Here is an 18,963-nt window from a genome sequence, read left to right as displayed (position 1 = left end):
GATGAACTCACATATTTAGAAATAGACTATTTTAAAATCAGTAGAAATATATACAAATTATACAAGCATTATAATTATTCTCATAGGGGAGGATGGATTTCAGTAGTATAGCATTTTCTTAGCTTGTCTCCAGCCCTACACAAAAGATAAACAATTATTCTTGTTTATCATGTTTATTATTGCAGGAAATAGTTAAGATAAAATACAAATAATCAAGATGAAATACTTTCAAATGTACATGCTGGTGTCCTGTCTCACATCTGTAAGTCCATGGTGAGTTCTTGTCTCGAATAAGAGGGTGGGAGGATATCAAAATGAGTACTCTTTATAAGCTGCTAGTATAATGTGAATATGTACATGTATATATATAGCTAAAATATTGGGTTATATGGTTAAATGTGTTATATATTTCTCACTAAATATAAATTATAGAGAGAGAATGTTTATCTTTTCTTTATTCATAGTTTAGTTTTCTTCTGCAATAAATATAATTTGTAAAACTCTTGTCTATATAAGCCTTTCTTAAAAAAAAAAAAGCAAAACAAATATCCTTGCTGACTTCCTTATAAGCATCATGAAAATGTTTCCAATTGTTGGGTGATCCAACACAACTTGATGGGTGAAACTGTTAAATAATTTGACTTGTTTTTGGTATCTCTTTAATCCATCTTTGATATAGAGTGGGAGATCACTTGCCTTCCACCAAACTTTGTTCCACAGAGAACAGATGTAGACAAAGATGCTGGAGAGCCCAGTGCGTTTGAGCAAGCAAGCCTAGGAAAACACCACATGGACTGACAAAACTCAGATGGCTTTCAAATGCCAGCTGGTAGCGAATCAACATCAGTATTATGGCCAAAACCTTTCAAAGCAGCAATGTCAGTAGGAAGAACATAAAAGAAAAGAAAGCATTTATAATTCTCATAGAAACAAAGTGTTAGGGAAATTTATGCTTAAAATATCACTGACTCTCATTGGATTTTGTTCTTCATGTTAAACATGCACACTACTCCCTGTCCATCTGTGTACAGCCACATCCCTTTTATGGAATATGCATAATCAGCCACATTCAATTTATGGAATATTATAATTCCACTCCATTCGATGCAGTCCTTGTTTTTACTTAGTAAGGGTGTCCTTTCTCTGTAATAATGTTATGTATTTTACTATTATCTTCCTACCAGTTTTCCAAGATTAAGACAAGAAAGTATGTATGAATATAATCTCTCTCTGTATACATATATGTTTGTGAATATTCTCTCTCTCTTTATCTAGTCACATACCTGCATCCTAATGTGCTTGTGTGGTTTGTACTAGCCACGTAGAACTACCTATACTGTTTTTTAGAACAATCTTTACCAATTGATAGGAACAGAGCTTGCCTAATGGTTCCTAATGGAACCTAATTCCTAACGGTTCACAGCTTCCTTTTCTTGTCTCACGACTCTACTGTTTCCTGTGAGAGTCTGGCATCTTCTATAGTTAGAACATAGATGGCACTTGTTAGTTTGGCTACATGTGGAAATCATTCCAGGACAGTTACTTATTGGAGATAAAAATCAAAAGTATCAATCCAAACTGGAGGGAAACATGAACACAAATTGTTTGTGTCAGAGAACAAAATGGGGGACTTCCTTTAAAAATAAGCACACATGGAATGATTAACTTGACTAGTTAAGAATCCTCCGAATACCTATTCAGTCAACTAGAATTCCAATGAAATGAAAGGCATAGCTATTTTATACAGATATCTTGAGAACAGAATACTCTTTCAATAATGAGCAGATTTGTCCGGTGTACTCTAAGATAGATTGATCTCAGTGCATCAAGGGAGCTACCTGAATAAAAGTGTGTTTTGCACATTTCTGTATTTCTCTTCAAATTTCAGGTTGCTGGTCTCCAGGGACCAGGAGATTAACACACAGACCATCCTGGACTGAAAGGGCATGGCTGAGTGTTGTCTTAGCATGTTCTAGAAGGTTATGGATGACTGCTCACTGGATTCCCCCACGTTCAACACATGAGTATCACAGCTTATTTTCCATAATACTAAAATTGGTCAGAATATCAATACTTTTCCAAGTTATATTACTTGAGTGATAGCATTTTTGTTCATAAGTAAAAGAAAATAGGGAAATCATTTCATTCATGCTCACAGAATTCCTCTCTGTAAGAAAGAGTCTGGGTCCATTAAAACCTCTACACTTACTATGAAATGCAAAATGGTAGATGGATGGCAAAATATGAGTGTTTCAACACATTTGGTACCTAGGACGCCTCCCTACTACGAGGAAAGAAGATTTAAATCCTACATTAAGAATTACTTTGGCTGGGCACTGGTGAGTCAGGCCTCTAATACCAGCTACTCAGGAGGCTGAGATCTGAGGACCGTGGTTCAAAGCTAGCCGGATCAAGACAGTATGTGGTACTCTAATCTTAACTAAACTACCAAAAAAGCCAGAAGTAGAGCTGTGCCTTAAGTGGGAGAGTGCTAACCTTGAGTACAAAAACTCAAGGACAGAGTACAAGCCCAGAGCAAGCCTCAGGACCGGCACACACACACACACACACACACACACACACACACACACACTACTTTGCAAACAACAACTTCGGGTTTCTAACCCAGAGTTAATGTCTTCCTTGATCAACTCAAGTGACTTCAAAAGGAATCCAGCATCTAGCATCAGTTTCTACAGAAATACAGTATTGTATAAGGCACCACATCTATTAAATAACAGTCTCATTATTTCTCTATATGACACAGTAGTTGGAAGTGAAGTTTAATATCACTCAAATTCTTTCAAAGACATATATTTTTATATTTTAAATTGTGTCCGTATCAAATAATTTATTGTAAAAGATGAACAAATTTCAATACAATTACTGGAAAAATTGTTAGTGTTACTATATTTTGGGTGCTTAATGACTTCCAAAATTTATAATCTGTTAGATTATATTTTATCTTATTGTTCCTTCTGAATTCATTTTTCTTTAAAAAGTTTGAATTCTTTGTTTTTGCAAATCAAAATTTGTCCAAAGATCTTATCTTGGTCCTAGACTTAATACATTGTGAAGAATTATGGGAGCATATGACAGCGTCTGAGAACTAGGAAACTTCTACATGTTGTTAAAAGGAAAACCTGCTTATTTCATAAATGTCTTATATTCTCAGGAAATAGATGTGTTTGCATTTAGTTGAAATTGATGCTTAAAGAACACATCATATTTAGGCAGTAATATACTTCAGCACCCAATCAAAGCACTATCTTCTAAACAACAGGCAAGAAACCAAGATTCAAGAGAGAAAACTTTTTGTGTCTGCCAATGCTGTATATGACAAAGGAACATCAAGCCCTCTTGCTTTTGCAGTCCAGGGAATGAGACTCCTATCTAGTGGCAAATGCTGTGCCACTAGGGCTAGCTTTTAGTCCTTTGGCTTTTATGTGTGTTTTTCAGATAAGCTCTCATGTTAACTTTGCTCTGGCTGCCTTCAAATGGCAAACTTCCTACCTCTGGTTTCCAAATAGCTGGGGTTAGAGGTAAATTGTACTTGAGATAGAGTCTTACTACTAACTTCCTCCTGGGCTGGCCTCCCATCTCTTCCTCCACAGGAGTGATACTTTCCCTTTGCTAAGGCAGAGGAGAGCGGCTTACAGACATAAGATACAAAGGCAATTCTTAATTTATTTTCCTTTGAGCCTCAAATATAGCAAACACATCACACCACATACACAATTTAAATGGCAAAGATCATTATGTTTCAAAGAGAGCTCAGTATTTTTAAAAGAATATGTACATATATATGTATGCATTCCACTTGCACGTTTGTGTTATAATAAAAGTTAAAATGTTAAATGAGTTGAAACAAAGAAAGAAAAACCTTACAGGACTAAATTACACTAATGAATTTTACTTTCAAGTCCAACTACAATAATTGACCATCGCCTCATAAATTATGCATTTAAGAAAACAGCAATAACAAGGTTTGAGGCTGATATAGAGAGAACTAAAATATCCCCCCTAACGTCATGATTTCATTGCCTATATGGATAATGAATACTTTTATAGGCCTAGTTATAGAAATAAACAAACATACCCTGGTCCAATACTTCTTCTTCTTCACGTTTGGGTTGCTGTAGTAAAATAGTCTTATCTTTGTTCTCAGATTCTGTAAAAGAATAACAATGATGAGCATAACTTTGCAATAGATACAAAGTACTTGAATAGTGTATAGATGTTATGTTGAAAATATAAAATATTATTCAGAATCTTGTTTATTACAGCATTAAATTTTTATATGATAGACATGCCCTAATGCATACTCTTTACCACATTTCAGCAGCATTACTAATTACCTGACTTCTGATAAAATAAGTAGGTCAACTGCTTTTTAAAATACCCTATAGATGTCATAGAGTTTTAATTTTTAAACAAATCTCATAAGTTTTAATTGCATTTGGCAATATTTGAAGGCATGTTCAGAAAGTTTTAAGGCTTATTCTAGAAAATACATTAGTATCTTAATAAATGGCCTGACTACTGTGTTACCCTCTCCCATAAAATCTCTACCAGGAAGAAATAAGCAGCTGAACTGGCATTTCATCATTGGATTTGCAAAGCTCAGTAAAACCTCACCTAGCATACTACACACAATTAATTACAGCATGGTGTAGATTTTATAATATAAAACAAAAGAAATGAGAATCAATATGAGCATTTTGTAAATGAATAATGAGGCAATGAACAGCATTGAGAAAAGGACCACTAAGGATACGACTAGTAATATCAATAATTATTCTTTGCTCCGAAAGAACGATGAAACAGATAACTCATGGCACGGCTGGAGATTATAACAACTTTTATGGCAAACAACACATTTCAGAGCACAGAGTAATTTATGAATGCCTAAACTGTGGACGTCATTCTTGGCTGCAGGAATTTTGAGATGAGGAAACCAGAAAACAAATTAAGTCACGAAACATATATTTGGCGGTTTGGTTCCCAAACCGGTCTGTTTTATGTTTTGGTAAAATTTTTATTTCTTCAGTGTTTTGATGGGGTCCTGGGATCATGCCAGGACAAGGGGAAAGGGTATGAAAGAGAAATCAGGTGTCCTGAGAGCATGGTGCCCTGTTGTGGTGCGATTGGAGAAGAGAAATCAAGAGAACTTGAAATATAAATCCTATAGTCAGCAGGACACAGGAGAAAATATAAAACACCAAATCCTCCATTACTTTCCACGAAGCACCAACTCACCGTGGTGATGTCCGTGCATCATGACCATGTCAGACTTCACAGGAATGGGAACATTGGCCTCGGGGGGGATCCTTCTGAACATGTCCGCTGCCACGTTCTGTGTACAGGTCATGAAAGAGACTGCGTGCTTGGCTTCCATGTAATACATGATGTACAGGTTGCACATCTCATCACTGGACGTTCCACTGCAGGTAAAAAGAAGGGATACAGAATTCGCCAGCCATTCACATGCAGTGCATTCTTCTCTTTGTGTGTGTGTGTGTGTGTGTGTGTGTGTGTGTGTGTGTGTGTGTGTGTGTGTGTGTGTGTGTGTGTGCTGTGTCTTGAACTGGGCACTGTCCTTGAGCTTTTCTGGTTTAAGGCTAGCACAACAATAGGAATATAGGCAGTTATTTTATGTATACCTATCAGAGTTTCAACAGCAAAGCACGGAGCAGTTTGTAGTTGCTCCGTAGATATCATTAAATACTTCTATCGTTTGTAAGCCTTTACATGTCTTCAGGACATAACAAACCTTGAATGTTAGTTTCAGTTCACTGTCTTCTTTACAAGTCCATGAATCAAGTGCTCCAAAGGCATCTCGCACGCGTCCCTGATACCTGATGTTCCAATGACACCGCGACAGCGGGCCAAAAAGAATGCTGGAGCAGTGATTTGAATGAAACCAGCCCCAGTCTATGCTGAGGGCTCAGATCTGGTTAAGGTAATTCTTACAGTCAAATGACTACATGTTAAATACAGATTTAAAAAAAAACAAACAGTAGAATGAGAACTTCCAAGAAAAATATTCCTGGAAACAAAAATAATGTATAAGAGATTACAAATCATGTTTCTTTCTTCCTCAATGTACATGGATTTACTGTAAAGTATTTCAATCTCTTTACAGTGGTTATTCAGAAGAAATATTTTCCATGCTCTTACAGAAAGGACACTTTTGTATTCCCAAGTTGTTCTGGTAATGGAACATTTCCTCCTAGTTAATAGTTCTGGCCATTTTTAGCAAGCCCCCACTAATCACAAACAAACGAGGAGCTGGGATATTTGCTCTACAGATAGACGTCAGTGTTGATTTTTCCAGCCCTGTCAGGCGGCTCTCATTTCCTCTCCATGGCGACAGCGATGACATCAGCAAGGGGGAAAAGTTTTTTCTAAACAGAGATTTGATTTCTCTGTACTTTGAAAGTGTACAGCACCCGAGGGACGTCAGGATTGAGTCCCAGTGATGAGAAGCTCCATGAATGCTTTCGAAAGCACTGGACTTCTCACGCTGAATCGGATATGTGTCTCTGTAATTGCCTCTCCTGTGAAACAGAAGCCAGCAGGAAAGTGCAACCCCAAACAAACACCTGTGTCCTGCATTCATCTTCATGGTGTCAGAACACAATTCCTAAGAATTACACTTTAACACTTTTAGTGTTGGCCCGAAAATTATGTGCTCTAGAAGAAATGGTTGGTGTCAAAATAATAAGCCAGAGAGTCTCACTATATTTTTCTCCCTCTCCTTGCTGACATGGGCAAGAGATCAGGAAGAAAGAACAGTAATTTAAGATGTGACTGTAATGGAGACAATGTTAAGTCACCTGGCAGAGAGGAAAAAAATCAGTTTAAGCATCTTAATAAAAGAAAAAAATGATTAAATAAACATGAGTAAACATGAATTACGGGCAAACCACCTTCCATATTTTGTCTGTTTGGGAAAAGTAGTGCCTATTCTTTTTTCATGGGAAGGAAAACCAATACATAACATATGCAACACAGTTTTCTGATCTCTTTCCTTGTTATTTCTCAGAAGGGAGACTGAGGCAGGAGGATCAGACATTTGAGGCCACTCTGGGCTACATAGTAAGAGACCATGACATACACAAAAAAAGAAAATCCAAAACTCAAGACTGAAATAAACATAACCAAATCAAGCACAGTGGCTATTTCTGCGGTTTTAAATGCTGTTGGTTCCTTGGGATAGTCTGTTTTATGCTGCATGAGTGGGGATAATGGAAGTTATCATGTTGTATTTTTATGAAATCCAGAGAGAGAGACAGAAAGAGAGAGAGAGAGAGAGAGAGAGAGAGAGAGAGAGAGAGGAAATCCTAGAATTCAGTTTTCTTATTTTTCTTCTAGAGCAGTACATTCTAAACTACTTAGAAACAAACCTTTTGTCCCTGAAATGCTTATAAATGTGTTGAGAAAAAGTTATTTTATTAATAAATATATAACTATTGTTCACCCAAGTGAAGTAGATTTCTGTACTGCCAGATTGTTTAGTATATTGTGAGTTCATAAAGAAATGGGGGCAGGTGGATCCAGAAGGCACCTGGTAGGCCAAACATTTGACCTGCTACACATCCAGGACATCATTTAAGAAAGGTTGCACTATGATACTTGTTACCTACTTGTTTTAGGAATGACAAACTAAAAGAGTTTTTCACATAAAGTAGTTTGCAGAAGTATGTAAAACTTGATTGATATTTTTAGAGAACATAAAGTAAATTTTCACAATAGAGATGTGTTCACTTATTGTAGGCTCACGGAACAATCCAAATACATGAACATAATTACACAAATAAATGGACATCCAGACATATAACATTTTGTCTACACATAGATATATCAAATAGTTACTAATATTCTTTCTACCCATCTACTAACCAAGTAGTTCAGATTCTATAAAAAAAAAAGGTCTTATGAATTTGGGAAGCAAAATCTCAAAGGAACTGAATAGAATGTCTTATTAATGTATATTACTGCAAATATAATTTTGGTATTAGTAGATTTTCAACACGTCTAGATGGAGGAGTTGGTTTTTGTTGTTTGCTGTTTTTGTCTGTCTGGGCTGGCTTTGAACTGTGACTCTTAGATCTCAGCTTCCTGAGTAGCTAAGAACATACAGGTGAGATGTCAACACATGGCTTGAAGGACCTTCTTCTGATACACACTTGAAAAAAAGTGCAGAAAGTAGAGTCAACTTCAAAAAAGTAAAGAACAATGTTTTCAAACAGGGGCCTAGACTGAGAAATGTGTGCTAAGTGGAATTATCAACTATACAATACTCTGGAAAATAATTTACTCAATCAAATTAAAGATCGACAGTGTTCTAAAAAGGAATTACATGATTAGTATTAAGTAGAATACAAAACAAGAAGTTGCTCTGTTTCTTATCTGAGTACATTGGAAACCGTCTATACTGGTATTAGAATTAGGAAAGTGAAAGGGAATACCAAAATCGAGAGACACAGGGTAAAAAAAGACAAACAACTACAAAAGCAATACTTGCAAAACTGTTTAGTATAAATCTACTGAACAACTCATGGGGGGAAAGGGAAAGAGGGAGGAGGGAGGGAGGAATGAGGGAGGAGGTAACAAACAGTACAAGAAATGTATCCAATGCCCAACCTATGAAACTGTAACCACTCTGTATATCAGTTTGAAAATAAAAATAAATAAATTAAAAAAAGAAGTTGCACAAATTTGGAATAATTTTAATACTACTCTTAGAGGCAAATGTGGCAAGTACTATTTTAGAAATATACAATATACAAGGTTAATATTTGAAAATGCAGTTAAGTATTTCTAAATAATAGAATATGATTTTATTACTTATTATTGAAGTTTATTATTGTAATCAATTAAAAAATAAAAATATAAGCTAATGTACTACCTTCCTCTGAAATGAATGATCTTTCCATGAATAAAATTAGCTTTTGAGAAAATCTATTCATATATACATATATGTATACATGTACATACATGCAATAAGCTAATTCAATACCATGTGTCAATTTTATAGACACATAAATTTGTTTATGGCTAAACACATGTGATTTGGTAAGATATCTAAATCAGCTCACCAAAGTGATGTGAGCTGATTTAAGGTACCAATTCTAGACTACAAAATTTAGTTGATCAAATAATTTAGAAATCTTCCCTATGACAAGGAAAATTTCATTGAGAGATCCGAATAAAAAGAGGTTATACTTTACTCCTTCCATCTATAATTGGACCTGTAGTCAAGGTAACAATGCTCTATGTGACAGAGAAGCTATGATATACTAAAAATACTGGGACTCAAATCATTCTTAGTAACAGCATCACAGTTTGCCAATTTTATTCCACAGTCATTCCTCTCTCTTTCACTTAAAAACATTCTCACTTTATACCAGTTAAATTCCTTTCTGTATTTTAAGGAATGTTTTTGACACACATAGGAATATACATATTTCAATTTTGAAAATCCAAATGTTCATTAATATGAAAATTTGAAGGGGGGTTGTGTTCATGTGTTGGATATGAAGCCCACTGGGTGATACCTTCTTCTTTTACAGGGATCCTTATTCTAAATACCTTTATATCTGCTATGGTTTATTGAGCTTGGAATAACAAAATCCCAAGAAATAAATGTTAAATGAAGAATAAATAATCTTCTTAGTGACTACAAATTATTATGACATAATATGACAGAATGCTGAATAATGAGTAAGGCCAAAGTTATATACTCTCTGGCATTTCTGAAAAACATTTATGTATTTTCTCTATATCTGCCTGTCCATCCACCCATCCAGCTATTCAATGAGGATTACAATGATATTATTTTATAGTGGAAACACACATACTAAGTACTTAAGAAGGTACCAAGTGTTCTGAACTGTAGCATTTAAAAAAACTTCAAATAATATTACTTATCACCTTATGCTATAAATAACAATAATTTCCCTAGCTCAATGATTCTCTTAACCGCAGCTTATGCTTCTTACATTCAACAGATATTGGCATTAAAAAAGCAAGCAAACTGGGGCTGGGAATATGGCCTAATGGCAAGAGTGCTTGCCTCGTATACATGAGGCCCTGGGTTCGATTCCTCGGCACCACATATACAGAAAATGGCCAGAGTGGTGCTGTGGCTCAAGTGGCAGAGTGCTAGCCTTGAGCAAAAAGAAGCCAGGGACAGTGCTCAGGCCCTGAGTTCACGGCCTAGGACTGGCCAAAAAAAAAAAAAAAAAAAAGCAAGCAAACTACGTAGTACTAATTTTTGAAAGAAAATGAAACTTTATGGTAAATAATGCTGCAATGAACATGCTTGTTCTGGTAGCTTTAGTATGGCCTTGTTTGTGATCCTTTGCTAAAATATGGAACAACCCAGATGCCCCTCAGTAGATGAATGGATCAGGAAAATGTGGTACATATACACAGTGGAGTCCTATGCTTCTATCAGAAAGAATGGCATTGCTCCATTCATAAGGAAATGGAAGGAATTAGAAAGAATCATACTAAATGAAGTGAGCCAGCCCTAAAGAAACATGGACTCTATGGTTTCCCTCATTGGTAATAATTAGAATATGTCTAGGATAGTCCTAGTACAGGAATCACAATAACTCAATGATTATGTACATATGATCACATAAAATGATGCTAAGTGAAATGAACTTCACTATATGGAAGCAAGTGATTTTTCCTTGTTATTTTTAATGTACTATGTGAAATTATTTCTTTTTTCTTGTATTTCTTCCCTCTGATTTAGCCCGCTGTCACTATGTTTGAGTTTTGTACCTGGGGTATTGTATATACATTTCTCTAAGTTAGGGAAGGAAAGGGAAACATCAACAAAAGACAAAGGGTGAGAAAATGCAAGAGCAGTACTTACAAGACAATATGTTGTAAACTGTACAACTTGCGGGGGGGGGGGGTTGGGCAAAGGGAAGGTGGGAGAAAAACGAGGAAGGAGGTAACAAGTTTGACAAGACATGTACACACTACCTTATGTATGGAATGGTAACCCCTCTGTACATCATCTTGACAATAAAATTAAAAGAAGTAAAAATGGAGCTTTAAAAAAGTTATTTAGAAAAGTTTTGTGTCTTAAGAAAGTTCGCTTTTTAAACTTACACAATAATTTGTTATTTATCATATAACCTTTCTTCTCTTTTAAAGTGGTGGATTTTAAGAGGTTGACAAAAGGAATATTTGGTATATTTGAATGCTTTCACACAGTCATATCCTTTGAGGTTCACCTCCTAGAAAATTACTTATTTCAAGTTTAGAATCAGCAAATTTGACCAAAGAAGTAAATATTCTTTATTTCTAAGCATTAATTTGAAATTGTTAGCCATAAACTTTTAGGTTGACTAGCTGACTTAATTAGTTTAATTAGTTGACTTAATTAAATTCTGTTGATTTTTTAACTTGACTAAACATTTCAAATTAATGTAGAGACGTGTCATTTTGAATATAATATATGAAATGAAGTCAAGCACAAAATATTCCTTCTCAAATTAATCATCATTAGTACAGTGTTATCAGTCAAACTTAGGTGTGGCATCTGTCTAAAATGTGTTGTTCATATTTACTATTTTAAAAGAAATATATTTGGATAAAAATTTACCATTAAATATATTTATTAATATGTTCTGTCTTAAATCCTATTTAAAACATATTTTAATCATTTTTGGTTAGTAAATCATAATTGTATACATTTATAGGGTACAATGTGATATTGGAATATATGTATGTAATGCAGAATAATTAAGTCACATATTACATTGCATACCTATCATTTTGTGGGTAATATATTTGAACTTTAGTCTTCGTTTAAAAGTATGCATTATTATTGGTTATAATAATAGAAATCAAAATCTATTATTTTGTTTGCCTGAAATTTACATCAGTTGATTAACAGCCCCTATATTCTTTTTTTTTTTTTTTTTTTTTGGCCAGTCCTGGGCCTTGGACTCAGGGCCTGAGCACTGTCCCTGGCTTCTTCCCGCTCAAGGCTAGCACTCTGCCACTTGAGCCACAGCGCCGCTTCTGGCCGTTTTCTGTATATGTGGTGCTGGGGAATCGAACCCAGGGCCTCGTGTATCCGAGGCAGGCACTCTTGCCACTAGGCTATATCCCCAGCCCAGCCCCTATATTCTTCTCCCACCATCTTCCTATTTCCTAACTCAACTTCTTTAGAATTCACACATAAGTGAGGTAATTTCTTAGTTTACTTAGTATACAGTCTTTCAGATTCACTCATCTTGTCACAAATGACAGGACCCTTCACTGCTTAATAAGGCAGAACAAACAGGCATTGATACATGCATACCCACATTATCTATATTTACACACATTGGCATATAACAATTGGGTTGACAAATCCATCTACGAATGGTTTATTTTGAAATGAATTCTTGACAGGAGAAAACAAATATCTACTTTTAAAAGCTTTTTTGTGAGTAGTCGTGATTATTTCACAAAAGTGAAGTTTTCTCTAGGCCTTACAATATTCAGCATACAACAGAGTTTAGCTCATTTTGGATGGAAGAACTGTAAGCTGGATATTGTCCACTATATACACAGTGTCCAGATAGCTACATAACGAAAAGGTCTAAAATGGGAGGCAGATAGTTCTCCCAGAATGAGGAACGCTTGCCTTGAGCCCTCGGTGTGTCAGGCTTTAGACTGGGCCCTGTGTCCAGTCAAGAGCATGTTGGTGCCATGTGGATTAGAAAGCAACAGAAGAGAGGGGGAGATTCACAGAGTTATCTTTTAATTTAATAGATAATATAAAATATTATTTTCTCTTTTTATTATGTTCTCAAACATAATCTTGTAGTAATTGATGATGGTTGCACCCACTGATTATAACAGAGGTGTGCTACTGATATCCTTCCTCTAAAATTAAAAAAACAAAAGGCACGTAAAGAGTACCGTAGGGATATAACAATGTTAGAAGGATTTTTATTAATGCTTAAATGTATTCAAACTTTTTTAATAGTTTATCATTCTAGTGGAAAATTTGCTTTTGCAGTATGAATTAAATATCCAGAATTCAGACTTACCCAATCATGTAAGTTCTTATTATTCTTTTCTATTTCACTTATATTACAAAATGTGTTTCCTCTAGCCCACAGGAGATAGTAAGAGGATGGATTATTATAATCATTTTAGGTGTTATTTTAAAGCAAAATGTACACTTTAGAAAGATGAAAATTATTCCAGACTCATAAAACTGAGCGAGGCCTCCAGAGCCCACTTTGGCCTCCTGTCCAGGTACTGTAACAAGTCATTAATTTCTCTAGCTAAAATTACCTCCCAGAGGACACCGGAAAGGCAGACTATGCCTCCACACACAAAAAGTGGCAGAGAAGCCTAGGCAAAAGTTCTACTTTCTGCCTGTTCAAAATGGTACACCAATGTGTACAATGTGTTGGAAACATTATTTTTAACTACACGATTTGCTTATTACAGAGGCAAATAAAATAAGGAATGGTATTTAAGCACCATTCCTGTGGCTCTGCACTGACATTGAACAGAGCGGCTGATCAACGCTCTCTGGGTTACTGCATCTCAGGTATTCAGCGCCACAAAGCCAAGTACTAAAACCCTCCTGCAAATGTTTTCTCAACTCTTTTCTTAACACCCTCTTCCAGTAACTCAGTAAGTTTACTGACTTTTTAAGTTTATTTCAAACTTAACCAAGAGAAAAATCTGTTAAGCTTCTCGAATATAAATTGTCAAAATTTGTCTATTTGTTCTACCTTTAGAATTAAAATGGTGCTTGTTAATATTCTCAAATGAAAGTGACATAAAATATCCAATCCCTCCATATCAAAGACTTTTGTGTAACTTGCCTCCTGACCTTTCTTTCCCCAATACAAGTGATTGAGAGTACTAGTATGAGAGTCTTGTTCTGTGCATATAATGCCTTAAGAAGTATCTTAAAATTTAATTTAACATAGGAAGGAAGCTCCCTGGTTTTTCATAGCAAAAAAAAAAAGACATTTTGTCCTTCATTTTTCTTAATCTTTTATCATTTTTAATTTAATTAATTCATTAAACATTATTGTCAAGGTGATGTACAGAGGGGTTACAGTTACATACGTAAAGTAGTGAGTACATTTCTTGTCATATTTGTTATACCCTCCCTCATTTTTCTCACTTTATCTTTTTAAAGAGTTCACAACAGTTTGGAAAATTTACTTGGTGCAATAAATACAGTTCTTTCAAGGAGAAAACTATCAGACACGAAGAAGTTTTAACAGGCAAAAGAAGTTATGTTTCTGATGATTACGTTTATGTCAAATTCACACCCATTGGGGATAGGGCCTAGTGGCAAGAGTGCTTGCCTCCTATACATGAAGCCCTGGGTTCAATTCCCCAGCACCACATATATATAGAAAATGGCCAGAAGTGGCACTGTGGCTCAAGTGGCAGAGTGCTCGCCTTGAGCAAAAAAAGAAGCCAGGGACAGTGCTCAGGCCCTGAGTCCAAGCCCAGGACTGGCAAATAAATAAATAAATCACACCCATATTTGCCTGCGTTTAAACATAAGCCAAGGTGATTCTTGAGAAAAGAAATGTTCATAATTACACTATTTTCTTTACTACAATGAGTGTGAAAGAGTGCTATATTATCTTACAGAAATAATATGATGTGAAGATGTATGATATGGAAGGTATGGAGAAAGCCTGTGGGAAACATGCAAAAAGGAACCTACATTTTGGGGTTTATCAAGATCAATAATTTAGAAAGGATACAAATGGGGCTGGGGATATGGCCTAGTGGCAAGAGTGCTTGCCTCGTATACATGAGGCCCTGGGTTCAATTCCCCAGCACCACATATACAGAAAATGGCCAGAAGTGGCGCTGTGGCTCAAGTGGCAGAGTGCTAGCCTTGAGCAAAAAGAAGCCAGGGACAGTGCTCAGGCCCTGAGTCCAAGCCCCAGGAATAGCCAAAAAAAAAAAAAAAGGATACAAATGGTAGTTTGTTGTAGTTGTCAATGACATGCTGATTGTTTAGAATTCATGCCACCCATAAGCATGCCTTGCCCTAATCAAGTCCCTTTAAACAGTGGACAGGTGCAGACTCTTACCCGATATGTGTGGCTTCTGTCCTTCCCTCGCCAGTGAATACACATCTCGCTGCCAGGATGTCACCAAAAGTCACATCCACTGGGTGGTCCACAGGGTAGAAGGCCTGCCCAAAAGATGAAAGCATGATTCATGAAAGCTGTCAAGAAGCCCTGACACTGAAGAACTTGAGTAATGTGAGACCTGGAACCCTGTGGGTAGAAAGGGTACAGACAGGTAGATGATAGACAGACAGACAGACAGACAGACAGGCAGGCAGGTGCATACCCACATTCAATTCTACATGATGGCACAAGTACCAAACTTTGGAACAAACATATTACTTACAAAGGCATCATATAAAAATGAGAAAACTATAACAACAGAAGTGCTGTTTGAAGCATTTTTTGGGCTAAGTGATAAGACAGAAAACTTCATCAACATGTTCAGTTGCTGTTGAGGAAACCGCCATGTTGGAAGTTCAAGTGTGGTAAGTCACAAAACTCAGATTCACAGAAAAGGCAGGTTTGGAAACCGAGATTTTTACTGAGAAGTAAACCAGGGCCACATCAAGATTTTCAGTAATAACTTTTTGTGATTAATATTTTTCTTCTTAAAATAAAATTCGATTCCCACCTACCTGGGGCAACTGGGGGCTCTGGCGTCCAATCAGGGTCCACTGTCCATTTCTGACTCTGTATCCGCTGACTACTTTACCTAAATGAAGACAAATTACAGTCTCACTGTGACATGGTAATGTATTTGATAAACCAAAGCACCTATTTACGCTCATTCAAAATAAAGCCTGCATATTTCTAGAACCCCAAAGACTGAGTATCTTAGAAAAGACAAGATGATGAAACCAAAAATTCAAGACCTTGTGTAAAAATTACATTCCCTAATTACACTTGACTTAAAGTCAAGCATAATTTCCATTTTACATAGAGAACACTACCCACCACAGTGGTAAGTACTTACAGTGTTGCATGTCCTTAAAGGCTCTTACCTAAATGGTGAGTGTGAACTCTGTAGGCGAAGACATGCATTGGGTACATTTTATAATGACAGGAAATGTCAGAATTCACCACTGTCAGAAACAAAAACAGGGAAAGAAAAATCACTCTTCCACTAGACAAGGGCATCTTTGTTGTGTAAAACAATGTATGGGATAGCTGCAAGGTGCCAGCACTAGGATTTCTTGTGAAGTGACCACCATCACGCTGGGCTTAGCGGACATTGTGTTCTTACCCTGAACCAGCTACTGCACTCAGATGAATTCAGAACCCCTTGCTTCCCATTTTTCTTTTATTTATAAACAAAAATGACTACTAGGTCCAGATCAAAATATCCTGTCAGTGACAAAACAAGCACAATCTGTTACCTTTCTCTTGAAATTCATCCAGTTGAAAAAGCTTAATGATTGATTTTTATTTTGGGAACAAAAGGACTTTGGAAAGATTGAATGCAAGCACCTGAAATCACTAGATTGACAGTTCCTGTTGAGAAAAGGCCACTTCAAAATGGTTTTTCTTCCTTCAAGTCTAACACATAGCAGTCATACAATAAATGTCCAGTAACAAAGAAACGATAGTGATCATTTACTTTGAAAAGACTCTTAGCCCAAAGAAACAGTATTTAATGCAGTGCTTCCATTACTTCAGATATACTGCTAAATAGCATACTTAGTCTCAAAACTTCCTTGCTTTTAGCTTTTGAGAATCAGGAACCACTGTCGTCATTTTACAAGTGAATAATGAGTATACTAAATTCTAAGAGTCTACGGTGTTGGATTTGCAAAAGCTCTTGGCTTTGAGACTTTCCATGCAAGACTGCACAACCCTGAACATTATGCAGTTAATCTTTTGTCTATAAAAGACAGATGATTGATTTGTAATCAAAACTTGTCCTCTAAGTTATACAGCCTACCCATGACCCTCTGTTCTCAGCATCTCAATGAATAAAGGTGGGAAAACTGGGCTGGGAATATGGCCTAGTGGTAAAGTGCTCGCCTCATATACATGAAGCCCTGGGTTCGATTCCTCAGCACCACATATATAGAAAATGGCCAGAAGTGGCGCTGAGGCTCGAGTGGCAGAGTGCTAGCCTTGAGCAAAAAGAAACCAAGGACAGTGCTCAGGACTCGAGTTCAAACCCAGGACTGGCATAAAAACAAAACAACAACAAAAAAAGGTTAGAAAACTAATAAATCATTGACCTAGAATAATAAACAAAATCTATTTTAAATCATAGGACACTAAAGAATCAGTGTACTTTTCAAGTACAATATTGGTTACTCTGTAGGATTATTAAAGACATAACATAAATCCTTTCCTACAGATTAGCTGATTTCATGACTCACCTTTCTCCCCTGCTGGTATAACAGTGTCCACTGACATCATAAGATACATGCCAGCAATTAACGGCTGTCTGCAGAGAAAAGTAATATTTTTCTTAAGTATGTGATAAAGTCAAACGTACATTCTTAGAAAATGCTAGTACCTATAGAACTTTTTTCTTAGAACCTGTTTCTGTTTTTGTGAAGGACAACTTCAATGGCTTCTGCAAGGTCTGTTTGCATGGGTCAATTGGAGTAGGTTATGGTGCCCATGATGTCAAACTCCAGTGTATGTGTTGGGGAGGAAGTGATTCTTTTCCTCTGTGGCTAACATGTAAATAATGTTTGAAGTAAAGCAGATCATTCATCATAATGTGGGTGGGTCTCATCCAATCAGTTGAAGGCCTTAAGAGAACCCCTCCTTCTCTCATTCCTCTCTGCTTTACCCAATCCTCTCCTTTCCTTCTCCCACCATTAATTAAGCTTCCTTTGGAGAACCCCCTAATATAACTATCACGATTCCTAGCTGTGACATTCATATGTTTGTCTAATCCCCTCACCTTGAGTACGAACAGACAAATAGGTTTGGCAACTTATTTCTAATAATATAACCAGTGTGATGGTATCTCATTTCTAAGATTAGATCACAAAAAATCCTGGCTCCTAATTTTATTAAACCTCATTTGCTTTTGTTGCCTATTGTCTGGGCTTAGAGCCAGTTGCTATCGGGTGAGCTATATTGTTTATAGTCCATATTAAAAAAATGAGGGAGCTCCTCAGACAACAACCAGAAAAGAAATTATTCTTTCCAACAACTCTGTGAATGACCTCAAAAGATTCTCCTTTGGGGGAGTCTCGAGATGACAGAGCAAAATTATAAATCATCTGGCAGACTCCTCACCTACAGGACACTTAGGTGGGAAACACTTGTTGTTTCAAGCCAGTAACTTTGGATTAGCCTGTCCTCCACAACAGATGGTTAAAACAGCTCATTCACCCCTTTTAACTTTTCAAAGGCCTTAAAAAAGTTCTGGGGGCTGGGGATACGGCCTAGTGGCAAGAGAGCTTGCCTCGGATACATGAGGCCCTGGGTTCAATTCCCCAGCACCACATATACAGAAAATGGCCAGAAGTGGCGCTGTGGCTCAAGTGGCAGAGTGCTAGCCTTGAGCGGGAAGAAGCCAGGGACAGTGCTCAGGCCCTGAGTCCAAGCCCCAGGACTGGCCAAAAAAAAAAAAAAAAAAAAAAAGTTCTGGGTCACCTGGGAAAAGCAGAAGGACTTACGGCAGACGTGTGAGATGTAATGACACCCCGGAACAGTCCTTGTGGTTATCTGAAAACACACAGACACTTATAAATAGGCGAAAGGTGAGACATTCATAATTTTTAAATAATTAAAAAAATCAAATGATGCTATATTGGCTTTACAGTTTACAGAGTACTTTTCATATTTACCCATCACTAATGCATCACAAGAACAGGAGAGCTGGGGGAAAGAAGACATCATATACGTAAACAAGAACGAGCTATGCACTATGTTCAAT

General features: G+C 36.6%; 1 protein-coding gene across 8 annotated transcripts in view; it reads right to left on the bottom strand.

Annotated features, from left to right (window-relative positions):
- The window catches only part of Pam (peptidylglycine alpha-amidating monooxygenase), a 155,367-nt gene that overhangs the window by 49,508 nt on the left and 86,896 nt on the right, over window positions 1–18,963 (bottom strand). For all 8 annotated transcript variants that reach the window (XM_048331140.1, XM_048331141.1, XM_048331142.1 and 5 more), the window contains exons 7-13: window positions 18,704–18,752; window positions 17,444–17,511; window positions 16,091–16,171; window positions 15,725–15,801; window positions 15,108–15,211; window positions 5,260–5,444; window positions 4,100–4,171 (exon numbers count right to left, since the gene is read on the bottom strand). In XM_048331140.1, the coding sequence (XP_048187097.1) occupies window positions 4,100–4,171; window positions 5,260–5,444; window positions 15,108–15,211; window positions 15,725–15,801; window positions 16,091–16,171; window positions 17,444–17,511; window positions 18,704–18,752 (636 nt within the window). The remainder of the gene's footprint in view (window positions 1–4,099; window positions 4,172–5,259; window positions 5,445–15,107; window positions 15,212–15,724; window positions 15,802–16,090; window positions 16,172–17,443; window positions 17,512–18,703; window positions 18,753–18,963) is intronic.

Source organism: Perognathus longimembris, chromosome 22 (genome assembly GCF_023159225.1).
Source record: "Perognathus longimembris pacificus isolate PPM17 chromosome 22, ASM2315922v1, whole genome shotgun sequence".
Classification (NCBI taxonomy): Eukaryota; Metazoa; Chordata; class Mammalia; order Rodentia; family Heteromyidae; genus Perognathus; species Perognathus longimembris.
The sequence above is the reverse complement of the archived record's forward strand: the minus strand, read 5'-3'. Positions and strand labels throughout refer to the sequence as shown.